At 39.9% G+C, this 23,911-nt stretch overlaps 1 protein-coding gene across 7 annotated transcripts in view; it reads right to left on the reverse strand.

Moving 5' to 3' along the window:
• Positions 1-23,577, reverse strand: part of LOC142158880 (beta-Ala-His dipeptidase-like) — a 43,751-nt gene extending 20,174 nt beyond the window's left edge. The window contains exons 1-3 of one of the 7 annotated variants that reach the window (XM_075213225.1): positions 23,479-23,577; positions 22,580-22,723; positions 1,241-1,348 (exon numbers count right to left, since the gene is read on the reverse strand). In XM_075213225.1, the coding sequence (XP_075069326.1) occupies positions 1,241-1,348; positions 22,580-22,618 (147 nt within the window). In that variant the 5' untranslated portion in view covers positions 22,619-22,723; positions 23,479-23,577. The other 6 variants (XM_075213223.1, XM_075213224.1, XM_075213226.1 and 3 more) reach the window with 6 other exon arrangements.
• Positions 23,578-23,911: the final 334 nt, after the last annotated feature.

The following is a 23,911-nucleotide window of genomic DNA, read 5'->3' on the forward strand; positions in this document are numbered from 1 at the left end:
GTTCAGCTGAAATACACATATATTCCCATTATTAGCAATTGCTTCCTAAGCAACTCCTGTCTAAATACTGCAATATGAAGCCAAGGTCAGGTTTAGAGACCCTATGGTGCTAGGACCCATCGTTGTCATGTGGCCTGCTTTGGCTACAGATAAGTCCTTGTACACATATAGCTAAAATTAATGTAATTATTTCATAGAATATAACACCCTAATGTAGCATGCATTACTTTAGACTTATGTATGTAGTTAATGCCAAAAATTCTATATATTGACTATCTCGCTTTTCTAATTTAATAATGTGATGAACAGGTAATTTTTGAATATGAAGACACTATAAGCCACTATAGACTTATATAGAGTTGAATACAATTTTGCTGCCCGAACTTAGGACAAGAAAGCTACAGTTTTGCATTATTATTTTCATATGTGAGTATCAGAAGATATGTGCACCTGAAAATACAGCATATAAAGCGTGGCAGCATCAAATATACATGATGACATAGGTGCCGCCGGAATAAAGATACAGCAGTCATCATCATCAAGTTGATGTTTACTGTTTAATAAATAAATAATAAAAAAACAACTAAAAATACCCCCCAAAAAACGGAGTGCCCCCACCTAAATGACTAACAAGCACCAGCGATATACTCAATGCTGGTCATCCCTCTGCTTTACCTACAAGCAGCAGGCTAGAGCCCTACTGCTGGTTTCTCATGTTATTTGAAAACAGCAAATATACGTGTTGATGATTATCAGCAGCAGCACAAATCTTTACACCAATGCTTAGATTCCTGCAAATGATACACCTCCTAAGAAGAGGCGTATCTGAAGATGCGGCCAAGTCAACTAGTTGGCATCTCCAGAGGGAATGCTACACATATGTTTGCATCCCCTACTGTACTGGATGTACTCCTCGCTGATTTGCCTCCCTGGCTAGAGGGCTGCAAGTGCAAATTACTTGATACTTTAAATACAGGTGCTTTATTTCTTTGCATGCACAGTACAGGCAACGCACATTATTACACATCGCATTTGGAAATGCAACTCCATATCAGTCCCTACAGCAGTCAGTAAATGCATGCAGAATACCACACACACATGATTTGTTAGTCCTGACTATATTGGCTGGCATTCAGGTTTTAAAGTGGAAAAAAAAAAGCACTCACTTCCCTTTCAAGAATAATTGCTTGTCAGAGTTCTCCCTTACAAAGAGATGTAAGGAGATCCTTTTTTACTATACCTGAACAAAATCATCTTGGTGGGCATCAATGTAATTAAAAAGATCTTCGACTAATCTCTCAGATGCATCAGATCCGAACGGCAGCATGATTAGCGGAATGATGAAAATCTGCAAATAACAACACATAATTCGCTTAGCAAATGCAGGTGTGAAATAGCACATACATAGTGTTTTTCTGCTATTATGCATCCCAGGCAATATAGTATTTAGTGTAAAGGCCAAGTCAAGTAATTAGAACTCTGCTGTGTCTGCATCATCAGCTGAAAGCAGTTCTTTGTTCCTTCAGCCAGAGGATTGCATAAGGTCCCCTTGAGATTTACCACAAACAAGCAAAACACTGGCTGTTTATTATCATTGTAAGAGAGCGTTCCAAAAACGTTTCACCTCTGATATTCCATTTTCCTATTTCACAATGTGTAATGCACAAAGTGCATATTGTGCAAAGCACCAGTATTTTTTTTAAATTAAAATAGTAAAGTAAAGTTTGTAAAGCAAAGCAGCCTGTTAGGACCATTTTAAAGGATAAAAAATGCAGGTGGACCAGTGACCTAGCCCAAGGTACCCCACTAAGAGGCCAGTCCGGGGGACAGATGCCACCCAGTCCAGCCTGCCCCTGTCAGTGCCTCACGGTGCCTGCTTTCCTACCTCTTCATTGAATCAGAGCTAGATGCCTAAGCCTGCACAACAGCTTTCATGTCCAGTCCTGCTTCAGTAATTAGCTAGCAGAGTAAGCACTGGAGGAACTTGTTCAGCAGACCTTTACACAGATGTCCTTAATTTAATATCGTAGTATGCAGAGTTATTTCTGGTGTCAATCATAGTTTGAGAATCATATATGGTGTAAGTTCAGCTCCAGTTCAGCAAATAGCTAGCAGGGCAGACAATTATACCATGAGCAAACCTCAACAAATGTACCAATACTAGTAAATGCACCCAATTGACTAACATTGCTCAAAAGGTACAAACCTGCGCTAAAGACAGAGCAGCTAATCATGAATTCATTTTTGCTCGTCACCAAACTGTTCTTGGATGGTTGGGAGAAGTTGCTTTTGTAGGATGTTTTGCTACCATTCTTTATTCATGGCTGTGTTCTTACGCAACATTGTGAGTGAGCCCACTCCATTGGCTGAGAAGCAACCCCACACATGAATGGTCTCAGGATGCTTTACTGTTGGCATGACACAGAACTGATGGTAGCGCTCACCTTTTCTTCTCCGGACAAGCATTTTTCCAGATGCCCCAAACAATCTGAAAGGGGATACAGCAGAGAAAATGACTTTACCCCAGTCCTCAGCAGTCCAATCCCTGTACCTCTTACAGAATATCAGTCTGACCCTGATGTTTTCCTGAAGAGAAGTGGCTTCTTTGCTGGCCTTCTTGACACCAGTCCATCCACCAAAAGTCTTCGCCTCACTGTGCGTGCAGATGTACTCACACCTGCCTGCTGCCATATCCGAGCAAGCTCTGCACTGGTAGTTCCCCAATCCCGCAGCTGAATCAAATTTAGGAGATGGTCCCGGCGCTTGCTGGACGTTCTTGAGCACCCTGAAGCCTTCTTCACAGCTACTAAACCTCTCTCCTTGAAGTTCTTGATGATCCGATAAATGGTTGATTTAGGTGCAATCTATCAGCACTATCCTTGTCTGTGAGGCCATTTTTGTGCAAAGCAATGATGACTGCACGTGTTTCCTTGCAGGTAACCATGGTTAACAGAGGAAGAACAATGATTTCAAGCACCACCCTCCTTTAAAGCTTCCAGTCTGTTTTTCTAACTCAATCAGCATGACAGAGTGATCTCCAGCCTTGTCCTCATCAACACCCTCATCTGTGTTAATGAGAGAATCACTGACCTGATGTCAGCTGGTCCTTTAGTGACAGGACTGAAATGCAGTGTAAATGTTGTTTTTGGGATAAAGCTCATTATCATGACAGAGAGGGACTTTGAAATTAATTGCAAATTATCTGATCACTCTTCATGACAACCTGTAGGTTTTGCAAATTGTCATCATAAAAACTGAGGCAGCAGACTTTAGGAAAAATATTTGTGTCATTCTCAAAACTTTTGGCCATGACTGTATGCAACTCTGTATTGTTTACTGGTGTCATCCTGACCAAACTGCATGCTGTTATTGTGATGCAAACAAATCACCGTTTGATTTGAAGCAAGAAGTTGTTCGTGGATGCATCATCTAAGGGTTGCAAGGTGTCAGAAGTTCTGATATAATATATATATATATATATATATATACACATACATATATACACACACATATATACACACACATATATATACATATACAAATATACATATATATACATATATACATATATATATATATATATATATATATATATATATATATATACACACACATATATACATATATATACACACACATATATACATATATATATATATATATACACACACATATATATATATATATATAAAAAATCCCTTTTCTCTTCTCCTCTGATACACACGTCCATGATTATTTGGAGACAATTTGATGAATGATTAAGAAGTTGAAATAATAAGTATATACATGAATTCTTGATTTTTTTTTAAACAGAGACTTGGTTTATAGAAAATTGATGCTGGTTTCGTATATATGCAAGCTTACATTTTTTTCTATGGTTATATGTTATGTGCCTGATATATACACACATATAGATATGGCTCTGTATATTAGAATTGTCACAAGATATCCTAAACTTGGCATCAGATAATGCTGTGAATTTTAGACTTGGCAACAGGTATGGCTGTGCAAGTTAGACAATGAAAGCAAGTATCTGATTGGTCGCTGTGTAAATGTTACAGCTAAATGCAATGTTAGTAGATAAGCCCTATTGTTTTTCAAATATCAATGGAGAAAAAGCATTTGCATGTTAAAGTATACAGTCTATCAACCATTTCTTACCTCAATGAAATGAGTCTGAGATGTGTTCCTTTCTTAGGGAATCAGCCTGAACAATGTGACATATTTGCAAGGTATAGTAGGAGCCAGACTGGTCTAACTGGATATAAAGTGCAAAATGAAAGGGATGGATTAAGCCAGAGGGAAAACTAAAAGCTTTGGGTGGGTACATAATCAATTTGGATTACTAAGGGTTAACGAAGGGAGTAGAAGTGGTAATGTACAAGCAACTGTTATGAGGGGTCAGGCATAAGGGATCAGTTTAATTAAGTGGGGATGGAGTTATCTCACTGTCTTGGCCCAGGACAGCAATCCCTCCCGCCCATCCCCGAGTCCTGGGGCAAGTGTTCGCTGTCAGCTAAAGGTACAGAATCTCGTGCTTCGTTACAAATGGCCAAGGTATGCGGGGGTCAATCTGACGATGGAGTGTGGATGCAGGTCGGAGATATGAGGAGCCAATTGCAGCACGGGCTTGTGGTATTGTACAGATGTTGTGGTTCAACCCCGGCGGTGTGTTGGTACAGTAGGGAGTGAAGGCCATGGTATGGTGTGGGCGTTGTGGTTCAACCTATGAGATATTAATGGGCCAACAATAAAATCAAGCAGTGGCATAGTACGGGCTGTGGCTCAGCTCTGGATGTACCTGGTGCCTCGTGGATGAAGGCCTTGGCATGGTACGGGCTGTGGTTCAGCTCTGGATGTACTTTGTGCCTCATGGATGCAGGCCGTGGTACGGTACAAGCTGTGATTCAGCTCTGGATGTACTTGGTGCCACATGTCGATGGGCCTTGGTATGGTACGAGTGTTATGGTTTAACCCTGAAGGTAACACAGAGATGCTTGGTCAGAGTGAAAATGGCATGGTTTGCCATCTAGCGGCTGGTGCAACCTTTAAGGTGGCAGATGAACACTGTACAGGATAAGCAAAGTGGTAAAGCACACATTTATGTTGGTTAGGTTTTTAGAGCCCATGCCCTTCAAAGAGGCAGCTTAGGTTCGGAGCAAGTACAGCTCATTTGGGCTGACTGGCGGTGCATTACTATTAGTCCAGAGGGGTTCGGGTTCCGGGATACCTGGGGATGGTTGTCCCCTTTAAGTTTAAGAAACAGTGTGCGCTTATGGATGGACAAGGCTGAGTGTAGTGTTCTCCAGCCACCATTGCAGCTACGGTTTCACTAAATAAGAGTTATTTGAAAACAAGTTGGTGTGGTGTCTTTTATTATATATTACGTAAGAGTTAAGGTTAAGACTAAGGTCTACTGATTATGTTATGAACCGTAAGCATTTTATGGAAACATTAGCGCTCTGTATAGGAGAATTCCTATCAAGGGGGATCATCATTTTAAAGGGCCAAATCTAAATCTTTCATTTATAATATAATTCTAACCTAATAGCCTTAATCCTATCCAAGTCCTGACATAAATTTGTTACTCTTTGGCCACATTTGTTTAGACGTTTCTCAGATCTTATAGAATATAATATATTAGTAGTAATGTCACAAACTAAAACATAATAGCGGTTTTAATTTGATGCTGTGTTCTTGCAATCTGCAGAATGCATTACAGCAATATTAAAGTGCTGTCTCTTTATAACTCCAGCTCAAAACTAGAGATGCTCAGGCTCGGTTCCCCAAGAACTGATCACACCCGAACTTAAGAGATCCGAATACCGAGCCTAGCCAGCTCGGTACTTTTGCGCGTCCTCGGAATTGAAAACGAGGCAAAACGTCATTGTTACGTCGTCGGATCTCGGGAGTTTTGGATCCTATAAGTACCGACCCCCACGGCAATCCAGCGCCATTTCACAGAGGGACACAGAAGGGGTAGCAAAGTTCTTGGTAGTCTGTAGAGCAGTTGGGCAGCGTCATAGGTAGAATAGAAAGAGGAGAGGTAGCAGTGTTCTTCAAAGTCTCCAGTGACATTCAGGAGAGCTCCATTGCCAATTGTCATTGCTGAAATAGAAATAATAGATCTGGCAGGCTTGGTCTTCTAAATCTGCAGTCACATTGTACTATGTTATATAGGTAAAACACAAAGAGGAGAGCTCCATTGCTAATTGCACCACTTTTCCTTACTGAAAAGTGGTGTAATTCTCAGTAAAGAATTGTGTGGCAATGTTTTCTAGATGTGCTAGGTACTGCCATGTGTTTGAGTCATTGCTCTGTTGCTTAGCATCCAGCCAGGTCCCTGCAGTCTGTTTGAAAGTGTATGAAAATAATATTGTGACTGTGAGGTGGTCAAAATTGACTGCAACTGAGATGAAATTAGAGTTATTGAGGTTAATAGTAATGTGGAGGGGGGAGCAAAAATAGGTGACTTTAGCAAAAAAAAATATATATCGGGATTTTATAAGAAAAAAAATAAAAATATCGGGAACCAAAAAACGCAAGGGCGGTTTTGCCAAAACCAAATCACGAAGTTAATCCAGATCCAAAACCAGAACCAGAAAACAGGGATCAGTAAACATCTCTACTCAAAACACATTGTAGAACTGGTGTTATAGAAAAAGTAACATTACAAAGTGGGTGACAATTGGTGGAATATACCTTACCTTCAGGGGTGGATTGGGAACTTAAAGTGAACCTGAAAAAAATTACTGAAGTGGCCTTCTGTGGGCGGGATTAAAACAAATGTAGCTGGGGCTAACACAAAAGTACTGTACCGGACCCCGCCAACACATTTCTCCTCCCATCTGCCAGACATCCCCTACTAATGTACCGGACCAGTCCCCATTCTCTCCTATCAGACACAAGACTGTTCTCCCTGCAATGCTTTCATAGCTTCACTGGAGACATCAGAATAAAGGAGAGACTACATTCACTTTGATCTAGGTAAGTGCATGTTTAGCATTTTATATATTACCATTATTATAAATGTATTGTTTTTATTTAGGATTAAAATAGTCTTCCAGGTGCAAAAATATTTAAAATATACGTATATAATTTATAACTTAAGTTATATAAAGTTTTCTTTTTTTCTTTTGGTGCTTGTTAATTATATGGACGCCACGGTAGCTCGCCACTCTTTCACTGCCTGGCTGACATGATGACTTCACAATGACTTGAGGCAGTGTAATATTTGAAAATAGAGGTGGAAGAAGCGCAGCACTGCTGAGGAGCTACAGTGGTGTCCGTATAATTATCAAATGAAAAAATAAACTTTATTCCGTGGACTGACTATGCCTATGCCAGTGGCTGGTCATACCTTTTCAGTGGCACGCTGCTGCACACACTAAGTTATGGGCCCCTACCATTGCATTCCTCAGTGCGCCCTGCGTGCCTTAGTCTGACACTGTGTACCTAAAGTCCTCCAGTAATTCAAAGGCCATAGCAAACACAGGCTGAAAATTAAAAACAGCATTATGATAGGTCACTATATCAGGCCACCTGCGGGTACACATAATTTCACTATTTGACATTAATATTTATCAATGGATTTTTATTACCGATTTCAATAATCTAAATAGAATAACTAAAATGTTTATACTGGTAGGGCCTGCTGGACATAATTAGATTTCATCCCAGTGCAGACGTTTGCTGTGTTATGTAGAAGATGCTTCTATGCTTGAGAAGCGAGTGATTGACAGCGTTTCAGGAATGCACTATGTGGATTAGTATAGCCTCATAAAGCTGCAGTGTCAGCATTTTCATCTGTATACCAGAAGAAAGCTATCGACTGGAAAGTTAGTCAGTCAATTGACACCATAGACATGTGTTATCACTGTTACACATTTAGAACATAAAAAGTTTTTACGTTTTAAAGTCTTACTACTTGTAGCATATAAAATTAGTGCAGGACAGTCACTGACATCTTACCAGTTGCTGCTTGTGTCTTGATTCTTTGAATGAGAACAAAAATCTGCTGATGAAACATGAATTTATGGCTCTGTGACTTATTACATTGCTAAATATTAACTTGAACTGAGAGTCTTGGCCATATAGACCTTCAATTTAATGCTTCTGTAATGTCACTTAGGAGAACTAGCAAAGTGTTCCCCATTTACAGTCAATATTTATAGTCACTTTATTTTCTAATGCAGTCCAGTAAAATGTATGTACACATAATTTATTCTTATTTCTCTTTCATATTTGTTGTACGCAAAACTTGAATTTTAAAGTGATCACCAGAACTTTGTATCATTTATATAATCATTTATATATAACATAGCATAAGAATCTTCTCCCCAACCCCCTCACCAACTTACCACCCCATCTCTTGTCCTTGTTTTTGTTTTAGAAGAAAAACATTATTTGGTTGTGCAAGCTGTTTATTTGATTAGGTATATATTATAATCTTAAATTCTGGGACCTGTTGATTTTGCTTTTCAGGACAAAAAGCTTTTTTTTTTTTTTCTTTAAAAAAAAAGCATACCATTATCAATAGTACAGTTGTGTAGATGCAGTTGTGCACAAATGTCTAAAGTTCATAGTTTTATTATTGGATTTTACATCTATTGCAATTCCAGCTTATCTCTCAATGGGGCACATTTATCAACTGCATACTTGCCTACTTTTAGCAAGTAAATTCCGGGAGAGGGGCATGACTAGGGGGCGGGACACGGCAAAACGCCTCTTTTTGGTCCCGCCCCCAGCAGCAGAAATGACGTTCTTGACGCCGGGGGCCGGGCCAAAATGACGCAATTCACCACGAATCGCATCATTTTGGCGATGCAATTGCGGGATGCGGGAGACTTGTCTGCTCTTCCGGAAGACCGTGAGACCGACCCGATTTTCGGGAGTCTCCCGGACATTCCGGGAGAGTTGGCAAGTATGATCAACAGTAGCAAAAAATGAAGAATAGTTTTCAGTCCTTATCGCATTGATAAGGATTGAACTATTTCTCATATTTCTTAAAAAAGCAACACAGGAACAGCTGTTCCTATGAAGTGGAAAACATACTTGCCACTGCCTCTTCACTTCCGAAGACGTTTGCGGTCCATGGGGTCCTCTTCTCACTCCAGTGCGCATGTGCTAACTGAAAACCTCAGACATGCACAAAAACATCCCTGCAATTCACTGTTGCAGAGAGAGCAGTGTGAGACAGGGAGTGATCATGTGATCTCTCCACACATGCGCTGTGAAGCTCTACTCTTCGGAGCAGAGCTTCACAGTATTGAAAACTGTCAAAAACAGTAATGCATGCCAGCCTGAGCTGGCGTACATTACCATAAGTGTAAAAGTATTTTCGAAAATTGTTAAATTGCGGTACATAACAGTCCCCATAGACATCTATGGGGACTGCTATGTATTTTTAAAAAAAAAGCAAAGCAGCAGATTTGAGGCAGTGTTGATAAATTAGAAAAACACTTAAATATGTGTCCATTCCATGAAAATAGCTGTTTTCGGGGAATTTACAAGTAAATTAGCTGTAATAAATAGGCCCCAATGTGTCAATGGTATTATCACACATTAACTGATAGCTGGGGTAGCCTGAGGAAAACTACTAAAGTATATAAAAAGCAGAGCCGTAACTAGGCATCATCATCATCATTTATTTATATAGCGCCACTGATTCCACATGCATGTGCCGCCCTCCACGGTGATCCAGCGCAATTTCACAGAGGGACACAGAAGGGGTAGCACAGTCTGTAGAGCAGTTGAGCAGCAACATAAGTAGAATAGAAAGAGAAGGAAGTAGCAGTGTTCTTCAAAGTCTACAGTGACATTCCGGAGAGCTTCATTACTCCATTGCTAATTGTCATTGCTGAAATACATAATACTAGTGCTGGCAGGCTTGGTGTAAATCTGCAGTCAAATTGTACGGTGTTATAGTTACACACAAAGAGGAGAGCTCCATTGCTAATTGTCATTGCTGAAATACATAATACTAGTGCTGGCAGGCTTGGTGTAAATCTGCAGTCAAATTGTACGATGTTATAGTTACACACAAAGAGGAGAGCTCCATTGCTAATTGTCATTGCTGAAATACAAATACTAGGGTTGGCAGGTTTGGTCTTCTGAATTTGCAGTCATGGGGCCTGATTCATTAAGGATCTTAAATTAAGAAATTTCTTATTTAAGTCTCCTGGACAAAATCATGTTATAATGCAAGGGGTGCAAACTAGTTTTCTGTTTTGCACATAAGTTAAATACTGACTGTTTTTTCATGTAGCACACAAATATCAACTTTAAATTTCAGTGTACCAATAAGCTATCAAGTATTTGTTTGCTACATGAAAAAAAGTCAGTATTTAACTTATGTGCAAAACAGAAAACTAATTTGCACCCCTTGCATTGTAACATAGTTTTGTCCAGGAGACTTAAATAAGAAGTTTCTTAAGTTAATATCCTTAATGAATCAGGCCCAAAGTGTACAGTGTTATCAAAATGGATTCACAGCAGTACACAGAAGAGCAGGAGTACCAAGCAGCTGCTGCCACCAGTAATGATGATAGTAATCCCTCTATGTCACCTGGTAAAGCCTATGTAAAAGTGCATAGTGTTTTTAAGTCAGGGAAACAAAAATGTAAAAAAAAAAAAAAACACCTTTTTACCTTGGTCAAGAAAAAAAGACCTGTAATCCAGGCAAAGTTATTTGCAGAAAAAAATAAAATTGCCAACATGCCATTCTACACACGCAGCGGCAAAGAAAGAATGAGGCCTGAGTGCAAGTTCTGCAACTGTCACTGAGGCATCTTCTTGTAAGATCAGTCGTGACCATGCAAGACCTTGTCATTTGGACTCCAAAAGCGGTGTCCAAATACTTTTACGTGTAAAAGCCGAGCTGGAAGAAAATAGTAAGGCATTAGAGGAAAATGTATGTTCAGATTCAGAAATGACACAAATCCCTGAGGAGAGTCTATCCATGAGTACTATGTGTAATCCTGACCATTCTGATAGTGTACTCATAAAGAAGGTCCCTTTCAGCATTTCTGCAGATGTGTGCCTGAACAGCCCAAGTGTAGCTGGTTATACACCAATTGAGGGTGCCACTTTGGAATTGTTACAGGATGAGGGGCATTCTTGTGTAGCTGACAAGGGCGCTAATGAGGATGTTGGTATTTGTGGCAGTCCTGTATCGGTGGAAGCAGTTCTTGCACATGCTAAGAAGGCCATTGTCATGCCTGGACTTAAGAACAAAAAAATCCACTTCTTTTGTGTGGAATTATTTTTACCCAAATCCTGACAACAGTTGTATAGCCATTTGTAGTGTATGTAAAGCCACAATCAGTCGAGGGAGGAACCTTAACCATTTAAGAACCTCATCCATGTTACGCTATTTGAAGAAAGTTCATGGCAAGCTGTTGGGAAAATCAGAAACGTATGCTAAAACAACATCAACAAGCAGTCCATCATCAGCTAGGACCCTTCACTCACCTATATCCCGACGCCTGCAATCTACACTCACAACATCATCCTCATAAATATTCTCAGTAGCGATCGGAGTTATTCCTGCATCCAAGTTGCTAAGGCTAGATGACTCTTGCACTATCCTGGATTCCTCAGAAGAATTCTTGAGCGTTAGTCCCACTGCTGCTGCTGCTGCTGCTGCTGGGGGTGAATCTTCATCCCAGAAGCAGACCAAGAAGAAGACTACTAGTAGTTTACAACAATTGACCGTTAAACAATCCTTTGCAAGAGGAAGCAAGTATGAAAGCTGTCACCCAGTCACAAAGCCGATCACAGACTCCATGGCGACTATGCTAGTATTAGATCTGCATCCAATATCCACTATTAATGCAGCTGATTTTAGTCAATTTCTTGAGGTCTTGTGTCCCCGTTACCAAATTCCATCACGACTCCATTTCAATAGAAAAGCTATTCCTCACCTCTACCAGAAGGTTTGTAAAAATGTAATTATTGGGCTACACAATGCCATTCTACCCACTGTACACTTAACCACAGATATGTGGACAAGCAAACTGGGTAAACTAAAGATTATATGACTGACAGCCCACTGGGTTGGTGATTCGCCTTCACCAGCAGGAACAGCAGTAGCATGCACCCAAGTACGTCACTGTCACACTTCTGGTATCACAAACGGAACCCAATAGCCAGGTATTTCTGAATTCAAAAGGATTTATTTTGGTATACAAATAAATCTCCAGTGTCCAACAAATAAAGTCCAAAGTAACAAGAGTATAAAGGTCTGGTGGAAGTATCAAGTACTTGTAGTCCAAATCACAGGGAGGCAAGGTTCTGTGGAAGCATCTGGTTCAGATACAAACACAATACTCGCGCAAAGGCTTCATAACAGGAAGTGCCTTTTCTAGGCCCAAACTGGAAATGGGATCCAAGATGGAATCTTCATGAGACAGTCCCGGCCATCTTGGATAAGGGCTATTGTAAGGGCAAGTTCATAACAGAGATCCAAGATGGAAACTTCATGATGCAATCACGGCCATCTTGAATGAGGGCAAAACTAAGGGCAAGTACATAACAGGATGCCCCCTTCTCAACGACGTCCTCTGGACGACTTAGGACCAGGCTTCCCAGGATTCTGTCGATGAAATGCTTTTACCAAAAGTGGGGCATGAACATCCTTTGTAGATTGCCAAGAGTCATCTTCTGGCCCATATCCCTGCCAACGTAGCAGATACTGTAATTGGTTTCGAAACATACGAGAGTCCAGGATCTTTTCGACAATAAATTCCTCATGCTCATCAACTTGAATTGGTTCAGGAGGAGGCAAAGAGCGACCAGGAAATGGATTCTTAACTGAAGGTTTTAGTAATGATACATGAAAAACAGGATGTACCTTCATGGAATCAGGAAGATCCAATCTAAAAGCCACTGAACTAATCTGTGCAATGATCTTATATGGACCAATAAACTTACTTCCCAACTTAGCAGATGGTACCTTCATTCTTAAATGTCTAGTTGACAACCATACTTCATCACCAATACTAAAAGTTGGAGCAGCCCTTCGTGATCTGTCAGCATCACGTTTATATCTTTCTTGAGCAGTTTTCAAAGTCTCTTTTAATAATTCAAGATTATTTTGCATAATAATCAGTCTATCTTTCACAGCAGGAATTGGAGAGTCACAAGGTAGATTGGGACAAATATTTGGATGATATCCTAGATTAGCATAGAAAGGGCTAAATCTTGTAGATGAATGTTGAGAATTATTGTATGCAAACTCAGCCATGGGGAGGATATCAACCCAATCATCCTGTAGGTGACAAATATAACATCTGAGATATTGCTCAAGTGTTTGGTTTGTTCGCTCCGTTTGTCCATTTAACTGTGGATGAAATGCAGTGGACAAGTTCACCACAATGCCAAGGGATTTGCAAAACTGTTTCCAGAATCGTGATGTGAATTGAACGCCTCGGTCTGACACCACATCATTAGGAACGCCATGCAAACGAAAAACTTCTTTTATAAGTAAGTCGGCTGTTTCTTTTGCTGTAGGAGTACCCTGGCAGGGTATAAAGTGAGCCATCTTTGTCAGTCTGTCAATTACCACAAAGATAGTGGTCATATTCTTAGATCTCGGAAGTTCTACAATAAAATCCATGGAAATGGAATCCCATGGACGTGTAGGTATTGGCAAAGGTTGTAGTAGTCCAAAAGGAGAAGCACGAGGAGTCTTAAATCTGGCACACGTTGTACAAGAGGATACATATTTTGCTATATCTTCCTTATAGTTGGGCCACCAGAATGAACGGCTTAACAGTTCTTGAGTTTTCTGAAGTCCTTTATGGCCTGCTAATTTAGAGTCATGGAATAGTTAGTTGCATGACCTTTCACCGTGCTTTTTCTGGAACGTATAGTTGATGTGCCATATGCCAGACTCTTTTGTCATAAGATAATTTAACATTTTTTGGAGGATTCATGAGGGTAGAATCCATATCATATCCATTCTTGATCTCTGTTAATAACTCCGTTGTACAAATAACCCCCAAAAAATTTGAATCAGGAATTATTGTTTGAACAGGCTTTACCTGTTGAGGATTCTCCGCATAAGCTCTTGAGAGGGCATCAGCTTTTCCATTCTTCGATCCAGGTCTATAGGAAATTAGGTAATCAAAACGGCTTAAAAAGAGAGCCCATCGAGCTTGTCGGGGAGATAATCTTTTTACTGATTTAAGGAATTCCAAATTCCGGTGATCGGTGAGGACTATCACTTGATGCTTTGCACCTTCTAAAAGATGTCTCCATTCTGAAAAAGCAGCTATAATGGCAAGAAGTTCTTTATTTCCCACATCATAGTTTCTTTCAGGAGCAGTCATTTGCCTTGAATAAAAAGCACAGGGGTGAAGTAACATTTTTTCTCCTACTCTTTGTGAAATTACTGCTCCTATAGCTGAATCTGATGCATCGGTTTCCAAAACAAATGGGAGTGTAGGATCAGGATGAATTAATATAGGAGCTGACGTGAACTTAGTTTTCAAAATGGAAAAAGCTTTATCAGCTGCTGGTGACCACTGAAAGGAGGAAACCTTTTTTGTGAGCTGAGTAATGGGGGCAGCAATTCCAGAAAAGTCCTTTATAAAACGTCAATAGAAATTAGCAAAGCCCATAAATCGTTGCACATCTTTGATGTTTTTAGGTATGGGCCAATCTACCACAGCATGCACTTTACAGGGATCCATACACAGTCCTTGAGGGGATATAATGTAACCCAAAAATTTTATTTGAGTACGATGGAATTCGCATTTCTCCAACTTGATGTATAATTGGTTTATACGTAGCCGTTGTAAAATAATTCGAACATGTTCTTGATGTTCTGGTAAAGAATTAGAAAAGATAAGGATATCATCAAGATATACAATAATGAACAGATCAAGCAAATCTCGAAAGACATGATTTATAAAATGTTGGAAAGTAGCAGGGGCATTACATAACCCGAACGGCATCACGAGGTACTCATAATGTCCATACTTTGTTCGAAAAGCCGTTTTCCATTCATCACCTGGTCGAATGCGTATTAGGTTGTACGCTCCTCTTAAATCAAGCTTTGTGAAAATACTTGCTGTCTGCAGTCTTTCCAATAATTCTGGGATGAGAGGAAGTGGATGTCTGTTCTTTATAGTAACTTTATTTAATTCTCTATAATCAATGCATGGCCGCAAAGATCCATCTTTATTTTTTACAAAAAAAATAGGAGCCCCTGCTGGAGATTTTGAAGGACGTATAAAACCTTTAGTTTCATTTTCCTCCAGGTAAGTCTTTAGTGTCTTTAATTCAGGATCAGCTAATGAATAAATCCGACCAAAAGGAATAGCAGCCCCAGGTAATAGATCAATGGGACAATCATATGGTCGATGGGGTGGTAATTTGTCAGCATTTTGTTTGTTACAGATATCTGCAAAATCCTGATATTGAACAGGCAATTGTTCCTCCACAGAAGAGGGGGACACTGAGATCTGACTCTCCTCCTGTGCAAGCGGGACCATACCGATAGGATCTTGAAACGTTAGGGTTTGAGACTCCCAGTTAATGGCTGGGTTATTGTTAGTGAACCAAGGGAGACCCAAAATTATGGGAAAATTTGGAGAAGAGATGAGAAAAAAAGTGAGTTCCTCCTTATGATTGGGTTCTATCATCAAGGACATAAGTTCTGTCTCATGTGTGATGGGAGCAGAATTCAGAGGGGACCATCAACTGTCTCCATCAATACAGGGGTCTTTCTTTCTTGAAATACTATATGGTTTTGTTTAGCAAAATCTATATTCATGAAATTACCATTGGCTCCTGAATCCAGCATTGCCATGGTTGAAATAAGTTGAGAGTTTATCTCAAGTTGTATTGGTATTGAAAAATGATTCTTTATTCTTCTGTTCTCTCTCTCCAATGTAGACAGTGAAGAGATTTGAGGAATAATAGCATTCAGTTGATGTGAGCAGCATGAAATAATAGATTCCTGGTCAGAGTCTTTAGGTTCCATTAATGTAGCAACTGTCTTGCGAGGTCGTTGAGAACAATTAGAAACATAATGTCCAGATTTACCAAAATACAAACAGAGATTTTCTTGTCGTCGTTGATCTCTTCTTTCAATAGAAATCTGTTTGCGAATGGTATCTATTTGCATTGGCTCAGACTCCTCAATTTGTTGTGTTGCAGGAGTTCCAGAGTAATTTGATATTGCTGGTTCTGGATAATTAGGACGAGTCCACATGGAACCCCATCTATCTTGTTTCCTCTCCATTTGACGAGCATCAATACGAATACAATGTTTAACAAAGGCTTCAAATTCAGTGGGTGCATCAGCTCTAGATAATTCATCTTTAATGAACTCAGATAACCCCTTTCGATAAACAGACAGCTTAGCTGCCGAATTCCAATCAGTGTCCAAAATCCATCTTCGGAAATCAGAGGTGTATTCAGCCACTGAACGTCTTCCCTGACGCATTTTTAATAAAACTGACTCAGCAGTAGCACTTCGATTTGGATCATCAAATATCTGGTTCATTGCATCCATAAAATTAGAAAGATCTTGTAATATGGGACTTTTTGCTTCTATCAAAGGAGAAGCCCATGCCAAGGCATCATCTTTCAACAATAAAAGAATACAACGTACTTTCTGTACATCAGTCAAAAAATAAGTAGGATGTAAATCAAAATGCATATTACATTGATTAATAAAACCTCTGTATTTTTTACGATCACCTGAGAATCGAGCCGGAGGTAGTGGGAGTGTGGGCTGATGTACTGCAGCTGACGGTGCTACAGCATTAACTTCTTGAAGCCGCACCTGTAGTTCTGTAATAACTCCATTTTGTAGCGCTATTTGATCTTTGAGTTCATGAACATTTATTTGCAACTCCGTTACGTGTTGATTTTGCAGTTGAAAATTATTTGTACACTGGGTCTCCAGTTCTTGAAATTTTGCATGAAATTCCTGTAGTTGTCTTGAAGCAGAATGCATGTGGAAACTCAGATCTGAAAGTCGCTGTAAAGCAGATGGTTCTGACCCGGCGGGCTCCGTCATTTTGGGCACGAGTATCCTGTCACACTTCTGGTATCACAAACGGAACCCAATAGCCAGGTATTTCTGAATTCAAAAGGATTTATTTTGGTATACAAATAAATCTCCAGTGTCCAACAAATAAAGTCCAAAGTAACAAGAGTATAAAGGTCTGGTGGAAGTATCAAGTACTTGTAGTCCAAATCACAAGGAGGCAAGGTTCTGTGGAAGCATCTGGTTCAGATACAAACACAATACTCGTGCAAAGGCTTCATAACAGGAAGTGCCTTTTCTAGGCCCAAACTGGAAATGGGATCCAAGATGGAATCTTCATGAGACAGTCCCGGCCATCTTGGATAAGGGCTATTGTAAGGGCAAGTTCATAACAGAGATCCAAGATGGAAACTTCATGATGCAATCACGGCCATCTTGAATGAGGGCAAAACTAAGGGCAAGTACATAACAGTCACATTTGTCAGAAGCAAGCTACTCTGTGTATCACCGGCTTCACTAAGAGGCATACAGCTGACAATCTGTTACAAAAACGAAGGGATGTCATTGCAACATGGCTTATCCCGCTTGGACTCTCCTCTGGATATGTCATTTCTGATAACGCCACCAAAATTGTGAGAGTATTACAGCTGGGTGAATTACATCACATTCCTTGTTTTGCTCACACAATAAACTTGATGGTGCAGAGATTTTTAAAACATGACAGGGACGTGCAGGAGATGCTGTCTGTGGCCCATAAAATATCTGGACATTTCCGGCATTCGGCAACAGCGTGTAGGAGATTGTAGTAGCTGCAAGAGGAATTTAATTTACCCTGCCACCAATTGAAGCAAGAGGTGGTGACAAGGTGGAATTCCACCTTGTTTATGCTTCTGCGGATGGAGGAACAGCAAAAAACCATTCATGCTTACTCCACAAGCCATGACATTGGGAAAGGAGGGGGATGTATTTTAGTCAAGCGCACTGGAGTATACTTTCCGTGTTGTGCAAGGTGCTGAAACCATTCAAAGTAGTCACCTGTGAAGTGAGCTCTGACACTGCTAGCTTGAGTCAAGTGATTCCCTTAGACTTTTGGAAAAGTAGCTTGAGAAACTGAAGGAGGAGCTGAAACAAAGCAGTTACACTAAGTATGTCAGACTTGTAGATCAAGTACTTTATTCACTTCGCCAGGATCCAAGAGTTATCAAAATCTTGAAATCGGATCACTACATTTTGGCGACTGTGCTTGATCCTCGATTTAAGAGCTATGTCTATTTGTTTTCAACTGACCCAGATCTGAAGAGATGCAAGGAGCTCCTGGTGAGCAAGATGACAGCTCAAGTGTTATGTAACATGACGCCGTCTCCTCCTTCAGTTTTTCACTCAACTGCTGCTAGGAAAAAAAACTTAGCTTTTCCAAGAGACCCAGGGATTATGCAGATGACTTCGCACCAAATTTTGACATCTGGTCTGGTCTAAAAGAATTGACCAAAAAACATGAAATCTCTGCGTAACTCCACCTGATCCTACTACAGCATCCAAAAGATGGTGGAGGATTATTTTCACGACAGCATAGCAATAGACACATGAGACAGTCCCTTTATATACTGGGAGGAAAAAAAAGGGAATTTGTAGACCCATGTACCAACTAGTTTTGCACAGCCTAAGCTGCCCACCCTCAAGTGTGTACTCGTAAAGAGTTTTCAGCACAGCCGGGAACCTTGTCAGCGATATGCGTAGGAGGCTACTTCCTCAAAATGTGGAAAAGATGATGTTCATAAAAATGAACTTCAAGTTCCACGAGCAAGGTCTTTCCCACCAATTACTTCAAAATACTGAGACTTCTGTAATGGTGGATTCCAGGGGTGATGAATTAATAATGTGTGAGAATTATGTACACACTGATGAGGATGAGGATGAGGCTGAGGATGACGACAACAACATCTTGCCACAGTAGAGTTCATTAACAGCACTGTTACCTTAGGTGCCTTAATCTCATTGTTACCTTGCTTTGTGGGGGCCAAACAAACCAAGCACTTCAGCCACAAGGAGTGGCACTTTTGTGGCTGAAGTGCTTGGTTTGTTAAAGTGTGCATGTCCTTTTTTAAGATCCAACATAAGGGTGGGTGGGAGGACCCAAGGACAATTCCATCTTGCACCATTTTTCCTTTCAGCTACAGCTGTGTGCCAATGTTACCTACATGTGCTATATACTGTTGTGTGCTTAGCAAAAATCTTAGCCACCCATTGATCATGCAGATGACTCAGCACAACATTTTGACATCTGGTCTTGTTTACTGTAAAAGAATTGACCAGAATTAGTGACACCTCTGCTGTAACTCCACCTGATTCTACTATCAACATCCAAAGAATGGTGGAGGATTATTATTTTATTTTTTTTGAACCGTATAAACACAACAGTTTTATTAACAAAGAACAACGTTGCTTGCAGAAGTAATGTAAGCATGGATATCTAAATAGACGTGTATATGTATTACCTTCCACTTTGCTGCTGTTTCATCAAGTGTTTGTAATCTGCACTGTACATCAAAGGTACCTAACAATTATAATTTTGTGGGAATTGGGGCTGATTCGAAGCTCACTGATGAACTGGCTTTTTGCTGGGAATTACAATGGCTCTTTTTAGTGCATTGTCTGGCACCCTAGATTGGTGTGTGTCTGATAAAAGCATGCATCCCGAGAGGGTCAGCGCTCATTGTCATGTATTAGCAGTAGAATTACCTCAGTTATCCAAGAAACAGGTGGAGTGATCAAATGAACCATAACTGGTTTCATGATCCAAGGACAATTTCATCTTGCACCACTTTTCTTTTCTGCCACTGCTGTGTACTAATGTGTCCTATATGTGCTACGAACTGCCCTGTGTTTGAGTTATTGCTCTGTCACTTACCATCCAGCCAGGTCGCTGCAGTATTTGTCCAAAAGTGTATGAAAATAATATTGTGACCTGTGAGGTGGTCAAAATTGACTGCAAATGACTTGAAATTAGTGTTATTGAGGTTAATAATAATGTATGGAACAAAAAAAGAGCAAAATTATGTGATCTTAGCATATTTTAGAAATTTTTATAGAAAATACAGATTCAAAACCAAAACACACAAGGGCGGTTTTATCAAAACCAAAACATGAAGCTAATCCAGATCCAAAACCAAAACCAGTTCACGGGGGTCAGTAAGCATCTCTAGTATGTAGTAAAACACAAATTAGGCACATTAAAAAAATGTCTAGGAGGAGGCTGGATAGTCACTAGAATTGTCAATACAGTTGCCTCATCTATGACATATTTATAGTGTAGAGAATCATATAGTTACATGTATGCATCAAACTAAAACAAGGAAAGTTAATTCTGCTCAGTATTTGGTATGGTAATCTTACTAACAAAAGAAAAAGAAATGCACAGAAAGTACCTGAATATAGTATATACAAAAACAATTAAGTAGTACACTTAATATCCAAATTATGGCAGCCAATAAATAAATAGCCAACAGTGGCGCACGCAGGGGGGGTTTCTGGGTCTCTAGAAACCCCCCCCCCTGCACTAAGTGGCCACTGTCCTATACAGCAGCCGCGGCGCTGTCAAAGAAGCGTCCGCGGCGGTGCTGTATTCTTAGACAGCGCCGCGGCTGCTGTATAGGACAGCGCTGGCGAAAAGGAGCGCATGCGCAGATCTCTCTCTGGTGTTTTTTGGGTTTTCTTTGGTGTCGGTGGGGAGAACCCCCCCCCCCCCCCCCCCCCCCGGGGAGAACCCCCCCCCCCCCCCCCCCCCCCGACAATCCTCCGTGCGCCCCTGGCCAACAATAAACAACAGAGCTCTGTGTAATATCAATATTAGATTATTGCATTAATTGCCAGCTGAAAAAATAATGAGCAAATCTCACATGTATAGCATAGTCTTTAGATCCCAGTGAAAATGATATCCTCCAATATATCCAATGAGATGTAATCTAGTATAACTTTCTTATGTCAGCGGGACAATAGGCGTGGATGAAATATTGAAGTCCACACACCCCCGGTAATTCAACCACCAATAACGGATAAGTAAAGTAATAAAATCCACAACACTCACCCACCACGGAGCAGTGAATAAACAAGCATCCTTACCGCATGAGCGGCTCTTGTAGAATTAAGACTGGAGTCTGTCTGTGGTGCGCACCAGCTTCTCGGTCCGGATAAAAGTCGGTTAATGTGTAGACTGTTCCTTTGGAACGATGTAAGTAAATCACTGGGGTAAAGGTCCTCACATCCAATAGTATCAGTTGGCAACACTGAACAGCACTAAGTAAGCAATAGCGACGCGTTTCGTCTGTCATGCAGACTTTCTCAAGCAATATTGCTACATCTCCAGAGGGCTGTTCTTAAATAGAAAGTATTAAGCTCCCATTGGGTGAATTGATCTCAGGGGTGTCAGATTGAAAATCTTAAGCACCCAGTACAAACCCTATGCATAATAAATAATTAAGACAGAAAAAAAATATCTAAAAATAATTGTATATACATTTTTATAACATGACATGAACTATTTTAAAACATATAATATGCTTTTAAAAAGAAATAATAAAAATACACATTATTACAAAATACATATGTATATAGTGACACCATACATATCCACATATATGGAATCACATATATAGATAGACAGCTAAAGATACTCTAAATGATACCCAATATACCGATTCACTAGAAATAAATTGGCACGCATATAAATACCTCATTAGGAATAAAAAATTTAAGATCACTAGATATGCATCTGTATATACACATACACATGCATTTAACACATTGAGCATACAACCTCTGAATGCCCAAGGTCACATGTCAATATATAGCATACTACTCAGAACAGGTTAAACAACCCTAGTGTTCCCATATTGGAACTGCAAATAAAGAGAAACAGAATATAAATATATGGGTAAATTAAATTAAAATAAAGCTAGCATCTAGTGGGCTACATACATAGGTGGATCCTGAACGAATCCCCCCATATGCAAGACCCCTATACATACCAGTCATTAAATTCCATTGTTTTGTTCAGACCTTCCAGGCATAAAGTCTGGAGTTTGAATATCAAAGAAACGTCCCCCTTACATAATCTCTTATATCTATCACCACCTCTTACTGTAGGATCAAAATTTTCTAATCCAGTTACTACCAGACCCTTGGGATTACAATTATGGCTTTCAGAAAAATGTCTAGAGACACTATGGGCTAGATTTACTAAACTGTGGGTTTGAAAAAGTAGAGATGTTGCCTATAGCAACCAGATTCTAGCTGTCATTTTGTAGAATGTACTAAATAAATGACAGCTAGAATCTGATTGGTTGCTATAGGCAACATCTCCACTTTCTCAAACCTGCAGTTTAGTTTAATATACCCCTATGACTCTGTAAGCCTGGTAATTTTTACTATAGACCTTGCGAGGTCTAAGAGACAATTACCACACTAGCAAGAGTTTTTATACAGCAGAAATCAGAAATAAAAGTATACATCAAATAAAATATCTGTATATATATATTATTCAAATATACATTAGCAAGAAAGGCTGTAAATCCTTACAAGGAAGAGTGAGCAAAGCGGTAGAGAGGGTTGCTTCATTTGCCTGTCTGGTCTAATTTCGTTGTTCCTGAAAGGAGTCAGTGTCAGATTTCACCAGCAACTCCAATGAATTACTTTCTCCAGCTACATGTGTGTACTCAAAGCCTAACAGAAGCAGAGAGAGACACATTAAAAACAGATATATGGACATGGAGTAAAACAAATGCAGTAAGCAGTAGAAATATCAATACTTCAGTGCAAATTGCAGAATTATGACATTTAGCAGCAAAATAAACAAAAAACTTTTTTTTGCACATTCCTGATTTTTCGGCATAACATTTTTAAATCACATTAATACGAGATACTCTATATTTGAATTTTTAAATATTACTGATTTACATTTTTAAATGCAAAACACACACACTGACTGATGCAAATAAAACTTTGTATCTATGGGGTATATGTTGTATGGTGGTGATAACAAACAGATGGATTGTACCACAATATGCTACTGCTCCTCTTACTAAGCAGCTATGGCTGTATGCTGATGTTACAACTAAACTCTACCAATGTTCCTTGCTGCGTCTTCCTGCCGGACCACAACAGTATTGTAGTACAGACAAGAGCACTTTGCCTAGTATGTATACTGCAGTCACTGGGTGTGTCCGTTTTGCACTCTATACACTACAGTGCTGTATAGTGGGCACATAGCTCCAATGGTAGGTGGTGTCAGGACTGGGGTCACAATCTTTGGTGTAGTGACCGGTCCAAAGTACGGCAAGGAAACTAGATCCACTTTATGCTGAGCTGGACAAGGTCATGTAACGTTATTTGTGATGCAATCTCGTTCCCATATTGCATAATTCTTGCAGGGGTGAAGGGACAACGTAAAGAATGAATGGCCATTATAACATATGCACCTAAGTTCTGTAGATCACTCTGCCCGCAGATCTCTTACACGGGTGAATAGATTCTGTTTATTAGCTCCAAGTTCACAGAAGTTTTTACTGCAGCAGTCTGTGTAGCCCAGTGGCACATGATTGGCTGAGCCCAGAGTAAACTGCTGACGGTCACTCAGAATATCTGTCTCCTGTTAAATTGAGTTTGTCAGAGGGTCTTTGTTCATGCTTGTTAAGATTGTTACGCAGATGGCATCAAGAGCTCCCATATGGCCAGTTTGTCCCTAGGCAGCCAGTCACAGGTGTTGGCAATTAATAATCTTTCAATCTAAATACAAATGTTCACATTAAAATGATTTCTGATAAGTGTGGAGAATATATTTGAAATCCATAAAGAAAAATGATCACTAAGCAAACAGCACACCAGAGATTGTCCCAGATTGTTTGAAAAGTA

The sequence above is a fragment of the Mixophyes fleayi genome, chromosome 5, assembly GCF_038048845.1.
Source record: "Mixophyes fleayi isolate aMixFle1 chromosome 5, aMixFle1.hap1, whole genome shotgun sequence".
In the NCBI taxonomy this organism is placed as follows: domain Eukaryota; kingdom Metazoa; phylum Chordata; class Amphibia; order Anura; family Limnodynastidae; genus Mixophyes; species Mixophyes fleayi.